At 57.5% G+C, this 19,580-nt stretch overlaps 1 protein-coding gene and 1 long non-coding RNA gene across 5 annotated transcripts in view; one reads left to right on the top strand and one right to left on the bottom strand.

Moving 5' to 3' along the window:
* The window catches only part of IFRD1 (interferon-related developmental regulator 1), a 17,885-nt gene extending 17,042 nt beyond the window's left edge, over window positions 1-843 (bottom strand). Inside the window, exons 1-2 of one of the 4 annotated variants that reach the window (XM_014530257.1) lie at window positions 742-843; window positions 2-259 (exon numbers count right to left, since the gene is read on the bottom strand). Coding sequence is in view for 1 of the 4 variants with exons in the window: in XM_014530268.1 (XP_014385754.1) it covers window positions 10-81 (72 nt within the window). In the remaining 3 variants the exon portion in view is untranslated. Of the gene's footprint in view, window position 1; window positions 468-741 lie in introns of those variants that run through there. The other 3 variants (XM_014530264.1, XM_014530268.1, XM_014530253.1) reach the window with 3 other exon arrangements.
* Window positions 844-888: 45 nt separating this feature from the next.
* Window positions 889-1,539, top strand: LOC102255940. The gene is made up of 2 exons (XR_313139.2): window positions 889-967; window positions 1,082-1,539. It is a non-coding gene; the product is annotated as an uncharacterized LOC102255940 (long non-coding RNA).
* Window positions 1,540-19,580: the final 18,041 nt, after the last annotated feature.

Genomic DNA, 19,580 nt, shown 5'->3' with positions numbered 1-19,580 from the left:
CTCCGTCGCTGCAGCTGCCCCTGAGCCGCCGCCACCACCGCCGCCGCGGTGGGCAGTGTTCCGCTTCTTATTCTTCGGCATCGTGGGACGCCCGGTGCCGCGCAGACTCGGAGCTCAGCGAGGATCAGCCGATGGAGCTGCACTTTTTACTCGTGCGTCTGTGCGGCGGGCGGCTGAGCGGCGAGGCTTCGGCTAACAGAGGCGAGGAGCGGCGTGGGTGAGAGCGGGCGCTGGCGGCTGCAGAAATCCCGGTGAAGAGCTGTGATCGGAAACGATACATGTTTCTCTCTAGCGCGGGAGCTAAGGCGGGGCGGACGCGGCCACGACGCCTTAAGTAGCAGGACGGCCGCCTGTCACCGCATGTGGGTGGGGCTAGGACTCTCGCTAGCCAATCCCCGTGCCTCTCCCCACCGGCGCGGCCGCTGGACGCGGACTACCAATCCCATGCTGCCAGTGCCCCATCGGCGCCCCAGGAGCCAGTCTTGTTGCCGCATTGGACGCTGGGAGATGTAGTACGCCCGGGGGACGTCCCCTCCCGGCTCCTCCCAACGGCCTTTCCTGCGCCTTTGCCTCCTGCTGGCGGCCCCGCCCCTGCTTCCGGGCCGGCGGGGAATGGACCTGCAGTAGCCGAGGGTGGTGAGCAATGGGGCGGGTACGCGTGATGACGACAGCCCGCCGCCCATGGGAACTACGCCATCGGTGGCCCTTCCTCCCCCCGCTCGCGTTCTCCTCCGCTTTTACCTTTTCCCCCAATTCCCCTCGGCGGCCGTGGCAACGTGTCCGTGGCTGTAGCTGTAGAATTAGCTTAGCGATCGCCAGTAGCTATAGCTGAACTCCGGTTCAGGGCTGTGTCTTTCATTTCCACAGAAAGGTGAGCTCAACCAGATGAGTCGTGCCGTTCATGTCCTTCTCTTATTCTAGACTGGAAAGATCTGGCGGTTCAGGGATCACACGTCTCACCTGCCAGGTAGGCGGTCAGGTTCAGGGTTAGTTTCTGGGAACATAACAGCTGGTAAAACAGACACGAGCTATAAATAGCACTAATCGCTGTGTTTTGTTTTGTTTTGTTTTCCCCCCCAAGGTGATCCTAGCTCTGCCTTCCTTGGTGCATGTGTCATGTACTTAGGACCTGTTGTTCCATTCCTGCTCCTGGGCTTGACAAGCCACACTGGCTGACTCACCTCTCCCCCTCTCTCCTGAGTTCCTCCTTTTCTTCCTCCGCCTGTAGCATATTTGCATCCGAAGGTCTCCATGCCCCTCAACCCCCTTCCTGCCTTCCCTCTGTGTGCTCACACTCCTGCTATTCTCCCACGAGTCCAAGTTCAAAATCCCACGTTCGTATGTGGTTTCCTTCTCCGTTGGGCACCACCCTCCCTCCAAGAATAATAAAACTCTTTGAGTCCTAGCCTTGACCACACGTGCCCTCAGTTCATGCCTGGACATTTTAAGGGATCTCCCAGTTATGCCACCACCGTTTCATGGGTGATGAAGTTGCCAAACTTATTTATTCACTCACATGCTTTCCTAGTTGCCCAAGAACCCCCCCCCCCCCCGCCCCCCGGCTCCCTTCACTAGTATATTGAACGCCGATCCTCTGAGCCTGGCCTGGCCTTCCTCTCCGGCCCCATCTTTCACTGCTTCCCCAGACACCACCTGTTCTTCAGCCACCTGCACGCTCTCGTTCCCAGTGCACAGCTCTGCTGCCCTCCCGGAGCGGTCACTCACGCTGCCCCGTGTTCTCCATGTCCTAACTCCCATCCTCACCTTGCAAAAGGCCACCCGTCTCTCAGGGTCTAGCTCCGATGCCGCCCCTTCATGAAGCCTCCGACCAGAATGGCCTCTTCCTCCTCGGCCTCCTCTGCCTCCTCAGCCTCCCTGCAGCGCTCTCACGGCACTCATTGCATCCGCACAGGCCACACGGCTGTTCAAACCCTGAAGCAGCACGTATACCGCACTGAGCGAGCCGACCAGATAAGGGTGCCGGCCGGTGGGCAGGGCTCCCGCTGTGTCCCCGGCCCTCCCTTCAGAGGCTGGGGATCGAGCCCGTGGCCTTGGCTGACACCGAGGGAGAAGGCCCTGGGCTGAAGGAGTACGAACTATTTTATAACCCAGGCTCTTTATCATCCAGAAACAATGCAGGCAACAATTTTGCTACTCTCTACTCTCTGAGCCGCATCGTCCAGGTTCCCAGCCTCGAATGAAACTTGTGCTTTGCCTGCATTTGGGGCGCAGTACTTGTATCCGCATCCACTCATGGCCGCTTAGGGGCTTTTCTGGGGCAACTAGCCATGGCCACCTCATCAGGTACACACTGGTGTTATATCTGTTTGTCAACACAGCTGTCATTTCATGAAATTGTCAACTCCCTGCGAAGAAGAACCTTGTTTTCATCATCTCTATCCCTCAAAGCACATGAAAAGGGTTATCTTTGTCATTATAGACCAGCTGTGGGCAAACTACAGCCCGCGGGCCGGATCAACTAAAAAAAAAAAAAACCAAACCCTTTTTTTTAATGATGTTTACTTTGAATTTATATTAGTTCACACAAACACTCCATCCATGCTTTTGTTCCGGCCCTCCGGTCCAGTTTAAGAACCCATTGTGGCCCTCGAGTCAAAAAGTTTGCCCACCCCTGTTATAGACAGTATATGTTCAGTGAATGTTAAGAAATACTTGTTGACTAGATTTTTCTGGGCCCTGAAAAGGGAGTGCTATTACACATGTTGCTTTCAGTGGAATGAACTCTGAGAGCTCCTTTTCATAAAATCAGCTTAACTGTATCTTTATTATGTCTACGGTTTAACTCCAGGTCAGTACAAACACAGAAAGATTTAGCCATAGACCTCATAAGACAGTGATCCAAAACCTACATAGTGGTTTTGCAACATATTTGAAGAAATTACAAGACTCCCAGCAACACGAGAGAGTCACCAAATAACTGAAAATTCGAGGAGAAGCAGGGACAGGGCAAAGGGCTTTCTCACGCCCAGGCTTTGCCTGGTTCCTCGGAAAGAACACCCTCCCTAGGGACTTCATCTGCATCGAGGTGGCCTGATGTGTCACGGGTCATCCAGGAGGCAAGAGTTTGTGGTTGGGCTCATGGATGATCACATCTGAGGTTCTGTGGGTAAGAATGAAGGGGAGACCATGGATATAAGGCAGGCAACGGGCTGCGTCCACCTTCTGGACTGAGACAAAATTCTCCCAAATAAGAATCACATGTTTGTATGTTTGCTACCAACCTGACATCATGGGATACCTCTTACTCCTAAGAAGGTGAATCCTCGTCCCCCCCTCCCCCGCATCTACAAAACACAACTGACGCAGTCGAACGTCCCATCTAACAGACATTACCATCATGGTATCTTCAGATGTTGCAAGAATAAATTTCACAGTAACCTGAATCTGTGGACACACGTGAGGTGAGCTCTGACCTCTCATGGGATGTGCATATTGAGGACTGTGCAAGAACAACCTGAATCTGTGGACACACGTGAGGTGAGCTCTGACCTCTCATGGGATGTGCATATTGAGGACTTTGGTGCAAGAACAGGAAACATAAATAAGCCCAGCTGGCGTGGCCCAGTGGTTGAGCGTCGACCTATGAACCAGAAGGTCACAGTTTGATTCCTGGTCAGGGCATATGCCTGGGTTGCTGGCTTGGTCCCAGTGTGGGGCGTGCAGGAGGCAGCTGATCAATGATTCTCATCATTGATATTTCTATCTCTTCCTCTCCCTTCCTCTCTGAAATCAATAAAAATATATTAAAAATAAACACAAGACGTGGTATTGGAACCTCTCTTGATGCAGCAACATGGAAGGGTCTCAGAGACTGCAGTCGTGGCTTTGTGGGGTTCTTTGCGTGGCAGTGAGAGTAACTCCTCCGGTTCTCAGTCTAAGACTCGCCGCCCACCAGCTGACAACTCGGCCCCTCCCTCTGCCACACGGAACTCCTAGAAGGTCTCCAAGTTCACTGCCCGAGCTGCCGGGCCTGGCACGGTGGGCACGGCCTACCTCTCCATCTCATCTCATCTGCACCTCTTCCGTCCGCTGCACTGCCGGCTCAGCAGTCGGCTTCACCAACCCCCAATACCAAGTTCATTCCCCCCAGGACTTTTCTGCAGCTGCTTCGTCTGCCTGATACGAGGTCTCCTGAGCTTCCCACACTGCCACTCAGATCTCAGCTTAAATGACGCCTCCCTGCGGCCTCCCCCGCCCACCACCAAGCCTGTGTTCTGCCAAAGCGCCATGCCCCGGGTCTGTCTCTGGCTCAGTCACCATCGTCTCCGCCGGAATGGCGAGAGGGAGGCTTTGTTTTATTCGCTGCTTATCTTCAGAGCTGGAACATGGTGGATGCTCAGTTTACTGAGTGAATAAGCGGGTAATTCAGTGTCACTCCTCTACTGTCCCTCCTCCACAGCCCCTCCTGTAGTCCCAGGTCCTGGCCCTTCTGCTTTACATATCTCTCCTCTGTTCCTGGAGCTCCTTCCCCAGAGCAGCAGCGATTGTGTGCGTTGTCATTCTTGATTGAGACCCAAAGTGGGCAAAGTCCAGGGTCATCATCTCGGAACCAGACACCAGGGCTTTACTGAGTGCATGCAGCAGCCTCATGCACCTTGGAGAGAGGCCAGGGCACCCACTGGGTGAGCCGTCCCGGGCCGCGTCCCCCCCCCCTGGCAGGGAACAGCCTATGCACCCGACCGCAGCGGCCCTGCTGGACAACAACTGTTTCATTCAACTGGAGGGAATTTCCTCTGTATCTGAGCCATGTTCTTTTTTTTAAAAAATATATTTTATTGACTTTTTACAGAGAGGAAGGGAGAGGGATAGAGAGTTAGAAACATCAATGAGAGAGAAACATCGATCAGCTGCCTCCTGCACACCCCCTGCTGGGGATGTGCCCGCAACCAAGGTACATGCCCTTGACCAGAATCGAACCTGGGTTCAGTCCGAGGGCCAACGCTCTATCCACTGAGCCAAACTGGTTAAGGCTGAGCCATGTTCTTAAAGGCAAAGAAACTACTTATGGGGAAGAATGAGGCTTAACTACTGAAGTCTCCTCTGTCACAGCATTCTCCCAGGTTATTTTGTTTGTTTTTAACCGCTGGATTGAGGTGTGCTATACCAGAAGCCTTACACATTTAATGTGTACACGTTGAGTTTGGAGGTAAGTACACACCCGTAACACCATCAGCACAACCAGTGCCATGGACATACCCATCACCTGCAAGCTTCCTCCGGCCGTGTGTGTGTGTGTGTTTGCTAAGAACACTTAATTCTCGGCTCTTTCCACACGTCTCAGGTACTTCTTACGACACCCGTGAAGGAAAGACGAGCCTGACCACTCGGGGATGAAGAAATGGGCTCGGAGTGGGTGTGCAGCTTCCCTGAGCTCGGACTGTTGGCCAACAGTGAGGCCGAGGTTAGAGCCAGGCCCGCCGCCTCCAGGGTCCTGGCTGGCCTTGGCTCTCGGACCACGCCTGCTTGTCCCCGGAGCCGTGGTGATGTTTTCAGTGACCCCTGACCCCTGGTGCTGGTGCCTGGTGATGGCCTGGCCGACTCAGGTTCCTTACTGTCCCTACGGCTGCAGACAGACGAGCTCGTGCCTCTGTCAGTGGCCCCCAGCTGGCTACTCTTCGTCCTGCGGAGGCCGGGGCACTGGAAGGGCAGTTCTCCTTCTAAATGGGCTGCCAGCGGGTGAGCCATGGTGCCCTGGCAATGCCCCAAACACGGGGAATAAAGCATCCCCACCCACATGATAAAAGGGTTCATTTGATTCTAAGCATATAGGTCACGACTGTTGTTTTCTTTGAAGGCTATTGATTGGTTGGCTTGATTCCCACAGCCTAGTCTTTTTTGTGCGAAGGAGGGATCTCAAATTGTTTCCATTTACCCATCATTGAAACGACTTTGCCTTTGTCTTCTGTTCTGGTTCTTCGGATGCACACCCTTGCACACGAGGCTTCATAAGTGTAAGCTGTCGTCACCATCATCACCATCATCATCATCCCATTGACTCGCTGGTTTGGATTTTCCTTTCCTGGGCTTTGAGTTCTTTGTGTCAAGTTCGTCTTCGCAGCTCAGCATCTACCACTGGCCTGAAACCCAGTGGACATCCCGTGACGCCTGTGGACGGATGACCACGTGACTGCCTGCGTGTGCCCTTGACGGGCTCCTGGCTGCCCGATAAACCCACACGCTGTAGCCTGGCTTCCGGGCCTCGGAATCTGGCTCCGACCCACCCGCTTGGATTCATCTGCCCCTAAGCAGGCCCAGCAAGATGGGGCACAGATCCCCAAATGACCCTTCCCTCCACCGGAGCGTCTCCAGGCCTCTCCTCCACCCTGGTCACTGCTGATGCAGGTGCCCTTTCCTGGACCGTCTCCTGACCCCTTACAGGTGGCCCCCCAGGCTAGAAACAGGCACGCTCCCCACAGTGGTCTGTGGGTGTGATAGCACAGTACAGGATGGGAATGCGGCTACATTTTCAGGCTTCAGGGCCAGAGCAGGTCCCCTCCCCATCGGCGCCCCACGGAACCCTCTTCCTGGGCTGCAGGGCACTGACTCCAGGACGCAGCCCTCAGATGCTCCGCCTCGTTCAGTTCAAATGCCGATGACGCCCTCAGCACGTCCCTGCGGTGAGGAATCTCACCAAGCATGTAGGATCGCCTGCGCCCCCTCAATGCCCGCTGTGACCGTCACTCCGGACAGATCATCCGTCTGCTGCCCTGGGCGCTGGGGCAAGCGCTGTCCCAGGCGGAGCACGCTCGCATGTGCCCGGGGACCGCCCTGCGTTCCTGCCCTCGCTGTCACTCATGAGTAAGCGGTGTCCCTGTGAGCACACACTCCATCTCCTTTTACAAAGCGAACGCCTACGGAGACATGCTCTACGCCACCAGCCGCCAGATGACACCTTCAGAGAGAAGCATTGGTAAAGGGTCAGACAAAACGTCCAGCAGTGACGGCACATCCCGGTCTGCATGTCCAGGGTGATGAGGCCACTGCAGCTTTAGAGAGAGCTGTCTGCACCGACCGGTGAGGTACATTCTCTGTGACGTCACCTCTGATTTACATGGGTGATGGCGTCATGCCTGCGGCTGCCAGCAGATCATGTGCATTTTCAACTCGGGGACCCCCTCGACCCGCAGCCGATTCCACCTGCTCAGCGTGAAGACCCCAGGGTCTCCTCTCAGCAAGCCCTCCGCTGAAATAGTTCTCAAAGATGACATCTGGGGCAGGGGCAGGCAGAGCGTGGGGCGTGGAACAGCCCAAGCCCGGCCCTGGCTTTGATTCCCAGAATAAACGAGTATGAAAAGGAGGAAGTAAGAACTGCCAGGGCCCGCGCCGTGGGTTTACGGTAACGTCAGGAGGAGGCCGCCCGGGACTGGCTCCGAGGCCGCCCGCTGACACCGCCTCTAACACTGGCTCTGCCCCCAGCACAGCGGCCTGCTTAGTAAACATTTACCGAGCACTCAGGCTGCGAGGGCCGACGTGGACAAATATTTACCAACAAGGACGCCCACGGCAGGGCAAGGGGCGACGTGCTCCTTCCTAAGCACCTGAGGGCCCCGAGACTGGAGTTTCCTGGGAAAGGAGATTTAGAGAGGCCTCCACGCTCGGCAGGACGCGGCCGCCCCGCCTGTCTCAGTTCCAGTATCTCCTTCGTGACTGTCACCTACTCCCGCCGGGCAGTCAGGGGAGGCAGCCTCTGACCATGGTCACACACCCACCCAGCCCAGAAACGCAGGTGACGATGCGGGACCGGGTCCCCCCAGGCCCCCCCACTGCCCGACACGCCCTCCCATGACTACAAGGTGGGGGGAGGCCCACGCAGACATGAGGACGGGTGTGGGTGGGCACGCCCAGGGTGGAGGCTCCCACCCCACGGCACCCTGGCAGCTGGTGACCGTGCCTGAAGCTCCCTCACAGGGACCGTCCGTCCTGCTCTCTGGACGGGACGCACCCCCCCAGCACTGAGTGCTGCTGGCCCCGGGGAGCAGGGCTGTTGGCTGAGCCCTCCGCTGGGATTCTGTTGCCTCACACTGAGAAGTTCAAAGACGCCGAGGAGAAGGGTGAGGAGGAGGAAGGCCCGGTCTGGAATCCAGCATCCAGCACCGTGTGCTATGGCCCAGAACTCTCCTCATGGTGACATTCTATATTTGATTTAAGAATTTTTAAAATATTTTTTATTGATTTCAGAGAGGAAGGGAGAGGGAGAGAGAGAGAGAAACATCAATGATGAGAGAGAATCATCCATCGGCTGCCTCCTGCATGACCCCCACTGGGGACCAAGCCTGAAACCAGGGCATGTGCCCTGACCGGGAGTCAAACTGTGACCTCCTGGTTCGTAGGTCGACGCTCGATCACTGAGCCACGCGGCCGGGCTGTATTGATTTCTAGGACAGCATTCCCCTGAGTTACCATCCCAGTCGCATTCCGTTACATGCAGGACAGCGGCTGGGATGCGACCGAGCTGCCTTTTGTGTCGCGGGGGCCACAGGGTGTCCCCAAGGAAGAGGGAGACGGGGCGGCCCTGTCTGTGAGATGCAGAATGACACACTGACACGAGAGGCCCATGTTAGCGTCCGAGAGACGCCCCCGAAGCAGAGAGGACACTGGGGCGGGGGAGGCGGGAGGCGGAGGAGGTGAAATTGAATTTTTCACACTTGGAGCTGCAGCTGCTCAGAAGGCATTTATCAGGAGGCAGAGCAGCGAGGACAATGCAGACGCCCCTTCGGGGGGAGCGCGGCCCAGGGCAGCTCTGCGGCCGCAGGAACGGCGTGGCCGATCCCAGGAGCCGGACCTCCTGAGTGACCAGTGTCCAGAGGCGCGGAGCCCGGAAGGAGCAAGCCAGCGGGCCAAGTGCCCGGCTCATCAGTGTCCAACGGAACGGGAAGCGGTCAGTGTCAGATGCTGGATGTGCGCGTGGCCACAGCGACACCTGCTGATGCCGGGGCTCTGTCAGCACAGGACGCCCAGACACCCGTCACCACGGCACGGCCAGGATGAGACGGGCCGGGGGTTTGAGGCAGAAGGGCCTCAGTGGGTATAAAAGCAAAGCAAGCCCCGGCCGGTGTGGCTCAGCGGATAGAGCATCAGCCTGCGGACCGAAAGGTCCTGGGGTCGATTCTGGTCAAGGGCACGTACCTTGGTTGCAGGCGCCTCCCTGGCCCAGGGCCTGGTCGGGGCGCATGCATGAGGCAACCAATCGATGTGCTTCTCTCACATCATGTGTCCCTCTGTCTTTCCCCCTCCCCTCCACTCTCTCTAAAATCAATGGGAAAGTATCCTCGGGTGAGGATTTAAAAACAAACAAGAGCAGAGCAAGAGGACCAGTAGTCGACGAGAAGGTTCACCAGTCACACACCTGAGGCAGCTCTGATGGGCCTCGGAGGCCCAGGGACTCTGAATTTCCGTGAAGAAGAGGGATGGGTCGAAGGGGCTGGGCGGGGTGGATCCCGGCGTGTGTGTCTAAGGGTGCGGGTCCTCTTTAAGGTAAAGGAGGCCGATGGGAGACAAGATTGCGAGGGCCCCTCTCCGGGGCGTTGCATGGGCCCGTGCACGGAAGGGGCCGACGGGGAAGCTTCACAGTGAGCGACTGCCTTGGCCCCGTGTGCTTGTCATCTCCCTGCTCGGGGTCACCGTCCGGTGTTTGCTGAAGCTCAGTGAATGGCTCCTAACCTCCAGGCGCGGGGACAGGTCAAGGGCGGACGCTCACATCAAAAGCCTGAGTCAGAGTCTCTGTCCTTCAGTCATTGATCAACGTCTCTCTCTGTTTTCTCACCTACAAGCGGCGACGGAACCTACCTCGTGGCTGCTTCTGAGAAAGTCCCAGGAAGTTCTTCGCATGAGTCGGCGCCTAGCGATCGATCGCCAGTGAAGGTTACTGATGAGTAAGAGCAGATGAAGTAGCTGGCGCCAGCCCAGAGCCGGCCCAGTTCAGGCTGTTGGCCCAAGTTTTAAAAAAGAAAGGAAAGACCATTAATCCTGGGGTGACTGTACATCCTTGTACCACATACAATGAGCCAGGGGCCAGGAGGACAGCCTGCTTGAGCAGCCGCAGCCGCAGCCTTGCTGGCTGGGGCTCGGGTTGGCCTTAGTCACTAAGAGGAAGTGCTGAGTCACCCTGCCCCTGGCCCCCGCCGCGGGTGGGGACTGAAGTCCTCGCGGGCAGGCCTCCAGCAGAGCAGGCCCAGCGGGTCCACCCCGTTCACCCTGGCTCCTGACCCACCAGCAGCCGACCTCTCTGCCGCCTATTCACGCCCTCATCCCTCGCCACTGACCCGACCGGCCATTTCCCCTCTGGGCACCAGCCCCGGCCTGGGCTCCTGAGCCGCACTCTTCCCCACCCTGGGCGCCCCCTGCCCAGGTGCTCCTGTCCCCCTGGCACAGCGCCCGGTTCCTCCTCTCAGCCGAGTGACGGTGAGGAGGGAGCCAGGGGAGAGGGTAGGACATGGGTGCAGTGCAGCAAACACTTGGGTGCGTTTCTTTTTTAAATATGTTTTTATTGATTCCAGAGAGGGAGGGAGAGGGAGAGAGAAACACATCAACAATGAGAGAGTCATTGATCGGCTGCCTCCTGCAGGCCCCACACGGGGGATCAGGCCCACAACCTGGGCATGTGCCTATGACCAGAATCGAACCCTGACCTCCTGGTTCATAGGTCGACGCTCAACCACGAAGCTACACCGGCCGGGTGTGTGTTTTCCAGATCAACGGAGCTGGAGCACTCGGACCCATGGTCCCAGGGCCTCCGTCTACTCGCTGTTACAGTCCTCCCCTTGGGAACGGTCCGCCGGGGACCTGCTGACCTGCTGTGCACTGTGGGACGAAGGCTCACCCGGCTTTCCCCCAGGGCTCTGTGTGTGACTTAGGGAGCGGGCTCTGCGTGTGACTTAGGGACAGGGCTCTGTGTGTGACTTAGGGACAGGGCTCTGCGTGTGACTTAGGGACAGGGCTCTGTGTGTGACTTAGGGACAGGGCTCTGCGTGTGACTTAGGGACAGGGCTCTGTGTGTGACTTAGGGACAGGGCTCTGCGTGTGACTTAGGGACAGGGCTCTGTGTGTGACTTAGGGACAGGGCTCTGCGTGTGACTTAGGGACAGGGCTCTGTGTGTGACTTAGGGACAGGGCTCTGCGTGTGACTTAGGGACAGGGCTCTGTGTGTGACTTAGGGACAGGGCTCTGCGTGTGACTTAGGGACAGGGCTCTGTGTGTGACTTAGGGACAGGGCTCTGCGTGTGACTTAGGGACAGGGCTCTGTGTGTGACTTAGGGACAGGGCTCTGCGTGTGACTTAGGGACAGGGCTCTGTGTGTGACTTAGGGACAGGGCTCTGCGTGTGACTTAGGGACAGGGCTCTGTGTGTGACTTAGGGACAGGGCTCTGCGTGTGACTTAGGGACAGGGCTCTGTGTGTGACTTAGGGACAGGGCTCTGCGTGTGACTTAGGGACAGGGCTCTGTGTGTGACTTAGGGACAGGGCTCTGCGTGTGACTTAGGGACAGGGCTCTGTGTGTGACTTAGGGACAGGGCTCTGCGTGTGACTTAGGGACAGGGCTCTGTGTGTGACTTAGGGACAGGGCTCTGCGTGTGACTTAGGGACAGGGCTCTGTGTGTGACTTAGGGACAGGGCTCTGCGTGTGACTTAGGGACAGGGCTCTGTGTGTGACTTAGGGACAGGGCTCTGCGTGTGACTTAGGGACAGGGCTCTGTGTGTGACTTAGGGACAGGGCTCTGCGTGTGACTTAGGGACAGGGCTCTGTGTGTGACTTAGGGACAGGGCTCTGCGTGTGACTTAGGGACAGGGCTCTGTGTGTGACTTAGGGACAGGGCTCTGCGTGTGACTTAGGGACAGGGCTCTGTGTGTGACTTAGGGACAGGGCTCTGCGTGTGACTTAGGGACAGGGCTCTGTGTGTGACTTAGGGACAGGGCTCTGCGTGTGACTTAGGGACAGGGCTCTGTGTGTGACTTAGGGACAGGGCTCTGCGTGTGACTTAGGGACAGGGCTCTGTGTGTGACTTAGGGACAGGGCTCTGCGTGTGACTTAGGGACAGGGCTCTGTGTGTGACTTAGGGACAGGGCTCTGCGTGTGACTTAGGGACAGGGCTCTGTGTGTGACTTAGGGACAGGGCTCTGCGTGTGACTTAGGGACAGGGCTCTGTGTGTGACTTAGGGACAGGGCTCTGCGTGTGACTTAGGGACAGGGCTCTGTGTGTGACTTAGGGACAGGGCTCTGCGTGTGACTTAGGGACAGGGCTCTGTGTGTGACTTAGGGACAGGGCTCTGCGTGTGACTTAGGGACAGGGCTCTGTGTGTGACTTAGGGACAGGGCTCTGCGTGTGACTTAGGGACAGGGCTCTGTGTGTGACTTAGGGACAGGGCTCTGCGTGTGACTTAGGGACAGGGCTCTGTGTGTGACTTAGGGACAGGGCTCTGCGTGTGACTTAGGGACAGGGCTCTGTGTGTGACTTAGGGACAGGGCTCTGCGTGTGACTTAGGGACAGGGCTCTGTGTGTGACTTAGGGACAGGGCTCTGCGTGTGACTTAGGGACAGGGCTCTGTGTGTGACTTAGGGACAGGGCTCTGCGTGTGACTTAGGGACAGGGCTCTGTGTGTGACTTAGGGACAGGGCTCTGCGTGTGACTTAGGGACAGGGCTCTGTGTGTGACTTAGGGACAGGGCTCTGCGTGTGACTTAGGGACAGGGCTCTGTGTGTGACTTAGGGACAGGGCTCTGCGTGTGACTTAGGGACAGGGCTCTGTGTGTGACTTAGGGACAGGGCTCTGCGTGTGACTTAGGGACAGGGCTCTGTGTGTGACTTAGGGACAGGGCTCTGCGTGTGACTTAGGGACAGGGCTCTGTGTGTGACTTAGGGACAGGGCTCTGCGTGTGACTTAGGGACAGGGCTCTGTGTGTGACTTAGGGACAGGGCTCTGCGTGTGACTTAGGGACAGGGCTCTGTGTGTGACTTAGGGACAGGGCTCTGCGTGTGACTTAGGGACAGGGCTCTGTGTGTGACTTAGGGACAGGGCTCTGCGTGTGACTTAGGGACAGGGCTCTGTGTGTGACTTAGGGACAGGGCTCTGCGTGTGACTTAGGGACAGGGCTCTGTGTGTGACTTAGGGACAGGGCTCTGCGTGTGACTTAGGGACAGGGCTCTGTGTGTGACTTAGGGACAGGGCTCTGCGTGTGACTTAGGGACAGGGCTCTGTGTGTGACTTAGGGACAGGGCTCTGCGTGTGACTTAGGGACAGGGCTCTGTGTGTGACTTAGGGACAGGGCTCTGCGTGTGACTTAGGGACAGGGCTCTGTGTGTGACTTAGGGACAGGGCTCTGCGTGTGACTTAGGGACAGGGCTCTGTGTGTGACTTAGGGACAGGGCTCTGCGTGTGACTTAGGGACAGGGCTCTGTGTGTGACTTAGGGACAGGGCTCTGCGTGTGACTTAGGGACAGGGCTCTGTGTGTGACTTAGGGACAGGGCTCTGCGTGTGACTTAGGGACAGGGCTCTGTGTGTGACTTAGGGACAGGGCTCTGCGTGTGACTTAGGGACAGGGCTCTGTGTGTGACTTAGGGACAGGGCTCTGCGTGTGACTTAGGGACAGGGCTCTGTGTGTGACTTAGGGACAGGGCTCTGCGTGTGACTTAGGGACAGGGCTCTGTGTGTGACTTAGGGACAGGGCTCTGCGTGTGACTTAGGGACAGGGCTCTGTGTGTGACTTAGGGACAGGGCTCTGCGTGTGACTTAGGGACAGGGCTCTGTGTGTGACTTAGGGACAGGGCTCTGCGTGTGACTTAGGGACAGGGCTCTGTGTGTGACTTAGGGACAGGGCTCTGCGTGTGACTTAGGGACAGGGCTCTGTGTGTGACTTAGGGACAGGGCTCTGCGTGTGACTTAGGGACAGGGCTCTGTGTGTGACTTAGGGACAGGGCTCTGCGTGTGACTTAGGGACAGGGCTCTGTGTGTGACTTAGGGACAGGGCTCTGCGTGTGACTTAGGGACAGGGCTCTGTGTGTGACTTAGGGACAGGGCTCTGCGTGTGACTTAGGGACAGGGCTCTGTGTGTGACTTAGGGACAGGGCTCTGCGTGTGACTTAGGGACAGGGCTCTGTGTGTGACTTAGGGACAGGGCTCTGCGTGTGACTTAGGGACAGGGCTCTGTGTGTGACTTAGGGACAGGGCTCTGCGTGTGACTTAGGGACAGGGCTCTGTGTGTGACTTAGGGACAGGGCTCTGCGTGTGACTTAGGGACAGGGCTCTGTGTGTGACTTAGGGACAGGGCTCTGCGTGTGACTTAGGGACAGGGCTCTGTGTGTGACTTAGGGACAGGGCTCTGCGTGTGACTTAGGGACAGGGCTCTGTGTGTGACTTAGGGACAGGGCTCTGCGTGTGACTTAGGGACAGGGCTCTGTGTGTGACTTAGGGACAGGGCTCTGCGTGTGACTTAGGGACAGGGCTCTGTGTGTGACTTAGGGACAGGGCTCTGCGTGTGACTTAGGGACAGGGCTCTGTGTGTGACTTAGGGACAGGGCTCTGCGTGTGACTTAGGGACAGGGCTCTGTGTGTGACTTAGGGACAGGGCTCTGCGTGTGACTTAGGGACAGGGCTCTGTGTGTGACTTAGGGACAGGGCTCTGCGTGTGACTTAGGGACAGGGCTCTGTGTGTGACTTAGGGACAGGGCTCTGCGTGTGACTTAGGGACAGGGCTCTGTGTGTGACTTAGGGACAGGGCTCTGCGTGTGACTTAGGGACAGGGCTCTGTGTGTGACTTAGGGACAGGGCTCTGCGTGTGACTTAGGGACAGGGCTCTGTGTGTGACTTAGGGACAGGGCTCTGCGTGTGACTTAGGGACAGGGCTCTGTGTGTGACTTAGGGACAGGGCTCTGCGTGTGACTTAGGGACAGGGCTCTGTGTGTGACTTAGGGACAGGGCTCTGCGTGTGACTTAGGGACAGGGCTCTGTGTGTGACTTAGGGACAGGGCTCTGCGTGTGACTTAGGGACAGGGCTCTGTGTGTGACTTAGGGACAGGGCTCTGCGTGTGACTTAGGGACAGGGCTCTGTGTGTGACTTAGGGACAGGGCTCTGCGTGTGACTTAGGGACAGGGCTCTGTGTGTGACTTAGGGACAGGGCTCTGCGTGTGACTTAGGGACAGGGCTCTGTGTGTGACTTAGGGACAGGGCTCTGCGTGTGACTTAGGGACAGGGCTCTGTGTGTGACTTAGGGACAGGGCTCTGCGTGTGACTTAGGGACAGGGCTCTGTGTGTGACTTAGGGACAGGGCTCTGCGTGTGACTTAGGGACAGGGCTCTGTGTGTGACTTAGGGACAGGGCTCTGCGTGTGACTTAGGGACAGGGCTCTGTGTGTGACTTAGGGACAGGGCTCTGCGTGTGACTTAGGGACAGGGCTCTGTGTGTGACTTAGGGACAGGGCTCTGCGTGTGACTTAGGGACAGGGCTCTGTGTGTGACTTAGGGACAGGGCTCTGCGTGTGACTTAGGGACAGGGCTCTGTGTGTGACTTAGGGACAGGGCTCTGCGTGTGACTTAGGGACAGGGCTCTGTGTGTGACTTAGGGACAGGGCTCTGCGTGTGACTTAGGGACAGGGCTCTGTGTGTGACTTAGGGACAGGGCTCTGCGTGTGACTTAGGGACAGGGCTCTGTGTGTGACTTAGGGACAGGGCTCTGCGTGTGACTTAGGGACAGGGCTCTGTGTGTGACTTAGGGACAGGGCTCTGCGTGTGACTTAGGGACAGGGCTCTGTGTGTGACTTAGGGACAGGGCTCTGCGTGTGACTTAGGGACAGGGCTCTGTGTGTGACTTAGGGACAGGGCTCTGCGTGTGACTTAGGGACAGGGCTCTGTGTGTGACTTAGGGACAGGGCTCTGCGTGTGACTTAGGGACAGGGCTCTGTGTGTGACTTAGGGACAGGGCTCTGCGTGTGACTTAGGGACAGGGCTCTGTGTGTGACTTAGGGACAGGGCTCTGCGTGTGACTTAGGGACAGGGCTCTGTGTGTGACTTAGGGACAGGGCTCTGCGTGTGACTTAGGGACAGGGCTCTGTGTGTGACTTAGGGACAGGGCTCTGCGTGTGACTTAGGGACAGGGCTCTGTGTGTGACTTAGGGACAGGGCTCTGCGTGTGACTTAGGGACAGGGCTCTGTGTGTGACTTAGGGACAGGGCTCTGCGTGTGACTTAGGGACAGGGCTCTGTGTGTGACTTAGGGACAGGGCTCTGCGTGTGACTTAGGGACAGGGCTCTGTGTGTGACTTAGGGACAGGGCTCTGCGTGTGACTTAGGGACAGGGCTCTGTGTGTGACTTAGGGACAGGGCTCTGCGTGTGACTTAGGGACAGGGCTCTGTGTGTGACTTAGGGACAGGGCTCTGCGTGTGACTTAGGGACAGGGCTCTGTGTGTGACTTAGGGACAGGGCTCTGCGTGTGACTTAGGGACAGGGCTCTGTGTGTGACTTAGGGACAGGGCTCTGCGTGTGACTTAGGGACAGGGCTCTGTGTGTGACTTAGGGACAGGGCTCTGCGTGTGACTTAGGGACAGGGCTCTGTGTGTGACTTAGGGACAGGGCTCTGCGTGTGACTTAGGGACAGGGCTCTGTGTGTGACTTAGGGACAGGGCTCTGCGTGTGACTTAGGGACAGGGCTCTGTGTGTGACTTAGGGACAGGGCTCTGCGTGTGACTTAGGGACAGGGCTCTGTGTGTGACTTAGGGACAGGGCTCTGCGTGTGACTTAGGGACAGGGCTCTGTGTGTGACTTAGGGACAGGGCTCTGCGTGTGACTTAGGGACAGGGCTCTGTGTGTGACTTAGGGACAGGGCTCTGCGTGTGACTTAGGGACAGGGCTCTGTGTGTGACTTAGGGACAGGGCTCTGCGTGTGACTTAGGGACAGGGCTCTGTGTGTGACTTAGGGACAGGGCTCTGCGTGTGACTTAGGGACAGGGCTCTGTGTGTGACTTAGGGACAGGGCTCTGCGTGTGACTTAGGGACAGGGCTCTGTGTGTGACTTAGGGACAGGGCTCTGCGTGTGACTTAGGGACAGGGCTCTGTGTGTGACTTAGGGACAGGGCTCTGCGTGTGACTTAGGGACAGGGCTCTGTGTGTGACTTAGGGACAGGGCTCTGCGTGTGACTTAGGGACAGGGCTCTGTGTGTGACTTAGGGACAGGGCTCTGCGTGTGACTTAGGGACAGGGCTCTGTGTGTGACTTAGGGACAGGGCTCTGCGTGTGACTTAGGGACAGGGCTCTGTGTGTGACTTAGGGACAGGGCTCTGCGTGTGACTTAGGGACAGGGCTCTGTGTGTGACTTAGGGACAGGGCTCTGCGTGTGACTTAGGGACAGGGCTCTGTGTGTGACTTAGGGACAGGGCTCTGCGTGTGACTTAGGGACAGGGCTCTGTGTGTGACTTAGGGACAGGGCTCTGCGTGTGACTTAGGGACAGGGCTCTGTGTGTGACTTAGGGACAGGGCTCTGCGTGTGACTTAGGGACAGGGCTCTGTGTGTGACTTAGGGACAGGGCTCTGCGTGTGACTTAGGGACAGGGCTCTGTGTGTGACTTAGGGACAGGGCTCTGCGTGTGACTTAGGGACAGGGCTCTGTGTGTGACTTAGGGACAGGGCTCTGCGTGTGACTTAGGGACAGGGCTCTGTGTGTGACTTAGGGACAGGGCTCTGCGTGTGACTTAGGGACAGGGCTCTGTGTGTGACTTAGGGACAGGGCTCTGCGTGTGACTTAGGGACAGGGCTCTGTGTGTGACTTAGGGACAGGGCTCTGCGTGTGACTTAGGGACAGGGCTCTGTGTGTGACTTAGGGACAGGGCTCTGCGTGTGACTTAGGGACAGGGCTCTGTGTGTGACTTAGGGACAGGGCTCTGCGTGTGACTTAGGGACAGGGCTCTGTGTGTGACTTAGGGACAGGGCTCTGCGTGTGACTTAGGGACAGGGCTCTGTGTGTGACTTAGGGACAGGGCTCTGCGTGTGACTTAGGGACAGGGCTCTGTGTGTGACTTAGGGACAGGGCTCTGCGTGTGACTTAGGGACAGGGCTCTGTGTGTGACTTAGGGACAGGGCTCTGCGTGTGACTTAGGGACAGGGCTCTGTGTGTGACTTAGGGACAGGGCTCTGCGTGTGACTTAGGGACAGGGCTCTGTGTGTGACTTAGGGACAGGGCTCTGCGTGTGACTTAGGGACAGGGCTCTGTGTGTGACTTAGGGACAGGGCTCTGCGTGTGACTTAGGGACAGGGCTCTGTGTGTGACTTAGGGACAGGGCTCTGCGTGTGACTTAGGGACAGGGCTCTGTGTGTGACTTAGGGACAGGGCTCTGCGTGTGACTTAGGGACAGGGCTCTGTGTGTGACTTAGGGACAGGGCTCTGCGTGTGACTTAGGGACAGGGCTCTGTGTGTGACTTAGGGACAGGGCTCTGCGTGTGACTTAGGGACAGGGCTCTGTGTGTGACTTAGGGACAGGGCTCTGCGTGTGACTTAGGGACAGGGCTCTGTGTGTGACTTAGGGACAGGGCTCTGCGTGTGACTTAGGGACAGGGCTCTGTGTGTGACTTAGGGACAGGGCTCTGCGTGTGACTTAGGGACAGGGCTCTGTGTGTGACTTAGGGACAGGGCTCTGCGTGTGACTTAGGGACAGGGCTCTGTGTGTGACTTAGGGACAGGGCTCTGCGTGTGACTTAGGGACAGGGCTCTGTGTGTGACTTAGGGACAGGGCTCTGCGTGTGACTTAGGGACAGGGCTCTGTGTGTGACTTAGGGACAGGGCTCTGCGTGTGACTTAGGGACAGGGCTCTGTGTGTGACTTAGGGACAGGGCTCTGCGTGTGACTTAGGGACAGGGCTCTGTGTGTGACTTAGGGACAGGGCTCTGCGTGTGACTTAGGGACAGGGCTCTGTGTGTGACTTAGGGACAGGGCTCTGCGTGTGACTTAGGGACAGGGCTCTGTGTGTGACTTAGGGACAGGGCTCTGCGTGTGACTTAGGGACAGGGCTCTGTGTGTGACTTAGGGACAGGGCTCTGCGTGTGACTTAGGGACAGGGCTCTGTGTGTGACTTAGGGACAGGGCTCTGCGTGTGACTTAGGGACAGGGCTCTGTGTGTGACTTAGGGACAGGGCTCTGCGTGTGACTTAGGGACAGGGCTCTGTGTGTGACTTAGGGACAGGGCTCTGCGTGTGACTTAGGGACAGGGCTCTGTGTGTGACTTAGGGACAGGGCTCTGCGTGTGACTTAGGGACAGGGCTCTGTGTGTGACTTAGGGACAGGGCTCTGCGTGTGACTTAGGGACAGGGCTCTGTGTGTGACTTAGGGACAGGGCTCTGCGTGTGACTTAGGGACAGGGCTCGATTCTGGTCAAGGGCACGTACCTTGGTTGCAGGCGCCTCCCTGGCCCAGGGCCTGGTCGGGGCGCATGCATGAGGCAACCAATCGATGTGCTTCTCTCACATCATGTGTCCCTCTGTCTTTCCCCCTCCCCTCCACTCTCTCTAAAATCAATGGGAAAGTATCCTCGGGTGAGGATTTAAAAACAAACAAGAGCAGAGCAAGAGGACCAGTAGTCGACG

This window comes from Myotis brandtii, unplaced genomic scaffold, assembly GCF_000412655.1.
Source record: "Myotis brandtii unplaced genomic scaffold, ASM41265v1 scaffold1173, whole genome shotgun sequence".
NCBI lineage: Eukaryota > Metazoa > Chordata > Mammalia > Chiroptera > Vespertilionidae > Myotis > Myotis brandtii.
This window is presented reverse-complemented; position numbering and strand designations above follow the sequence as displayed.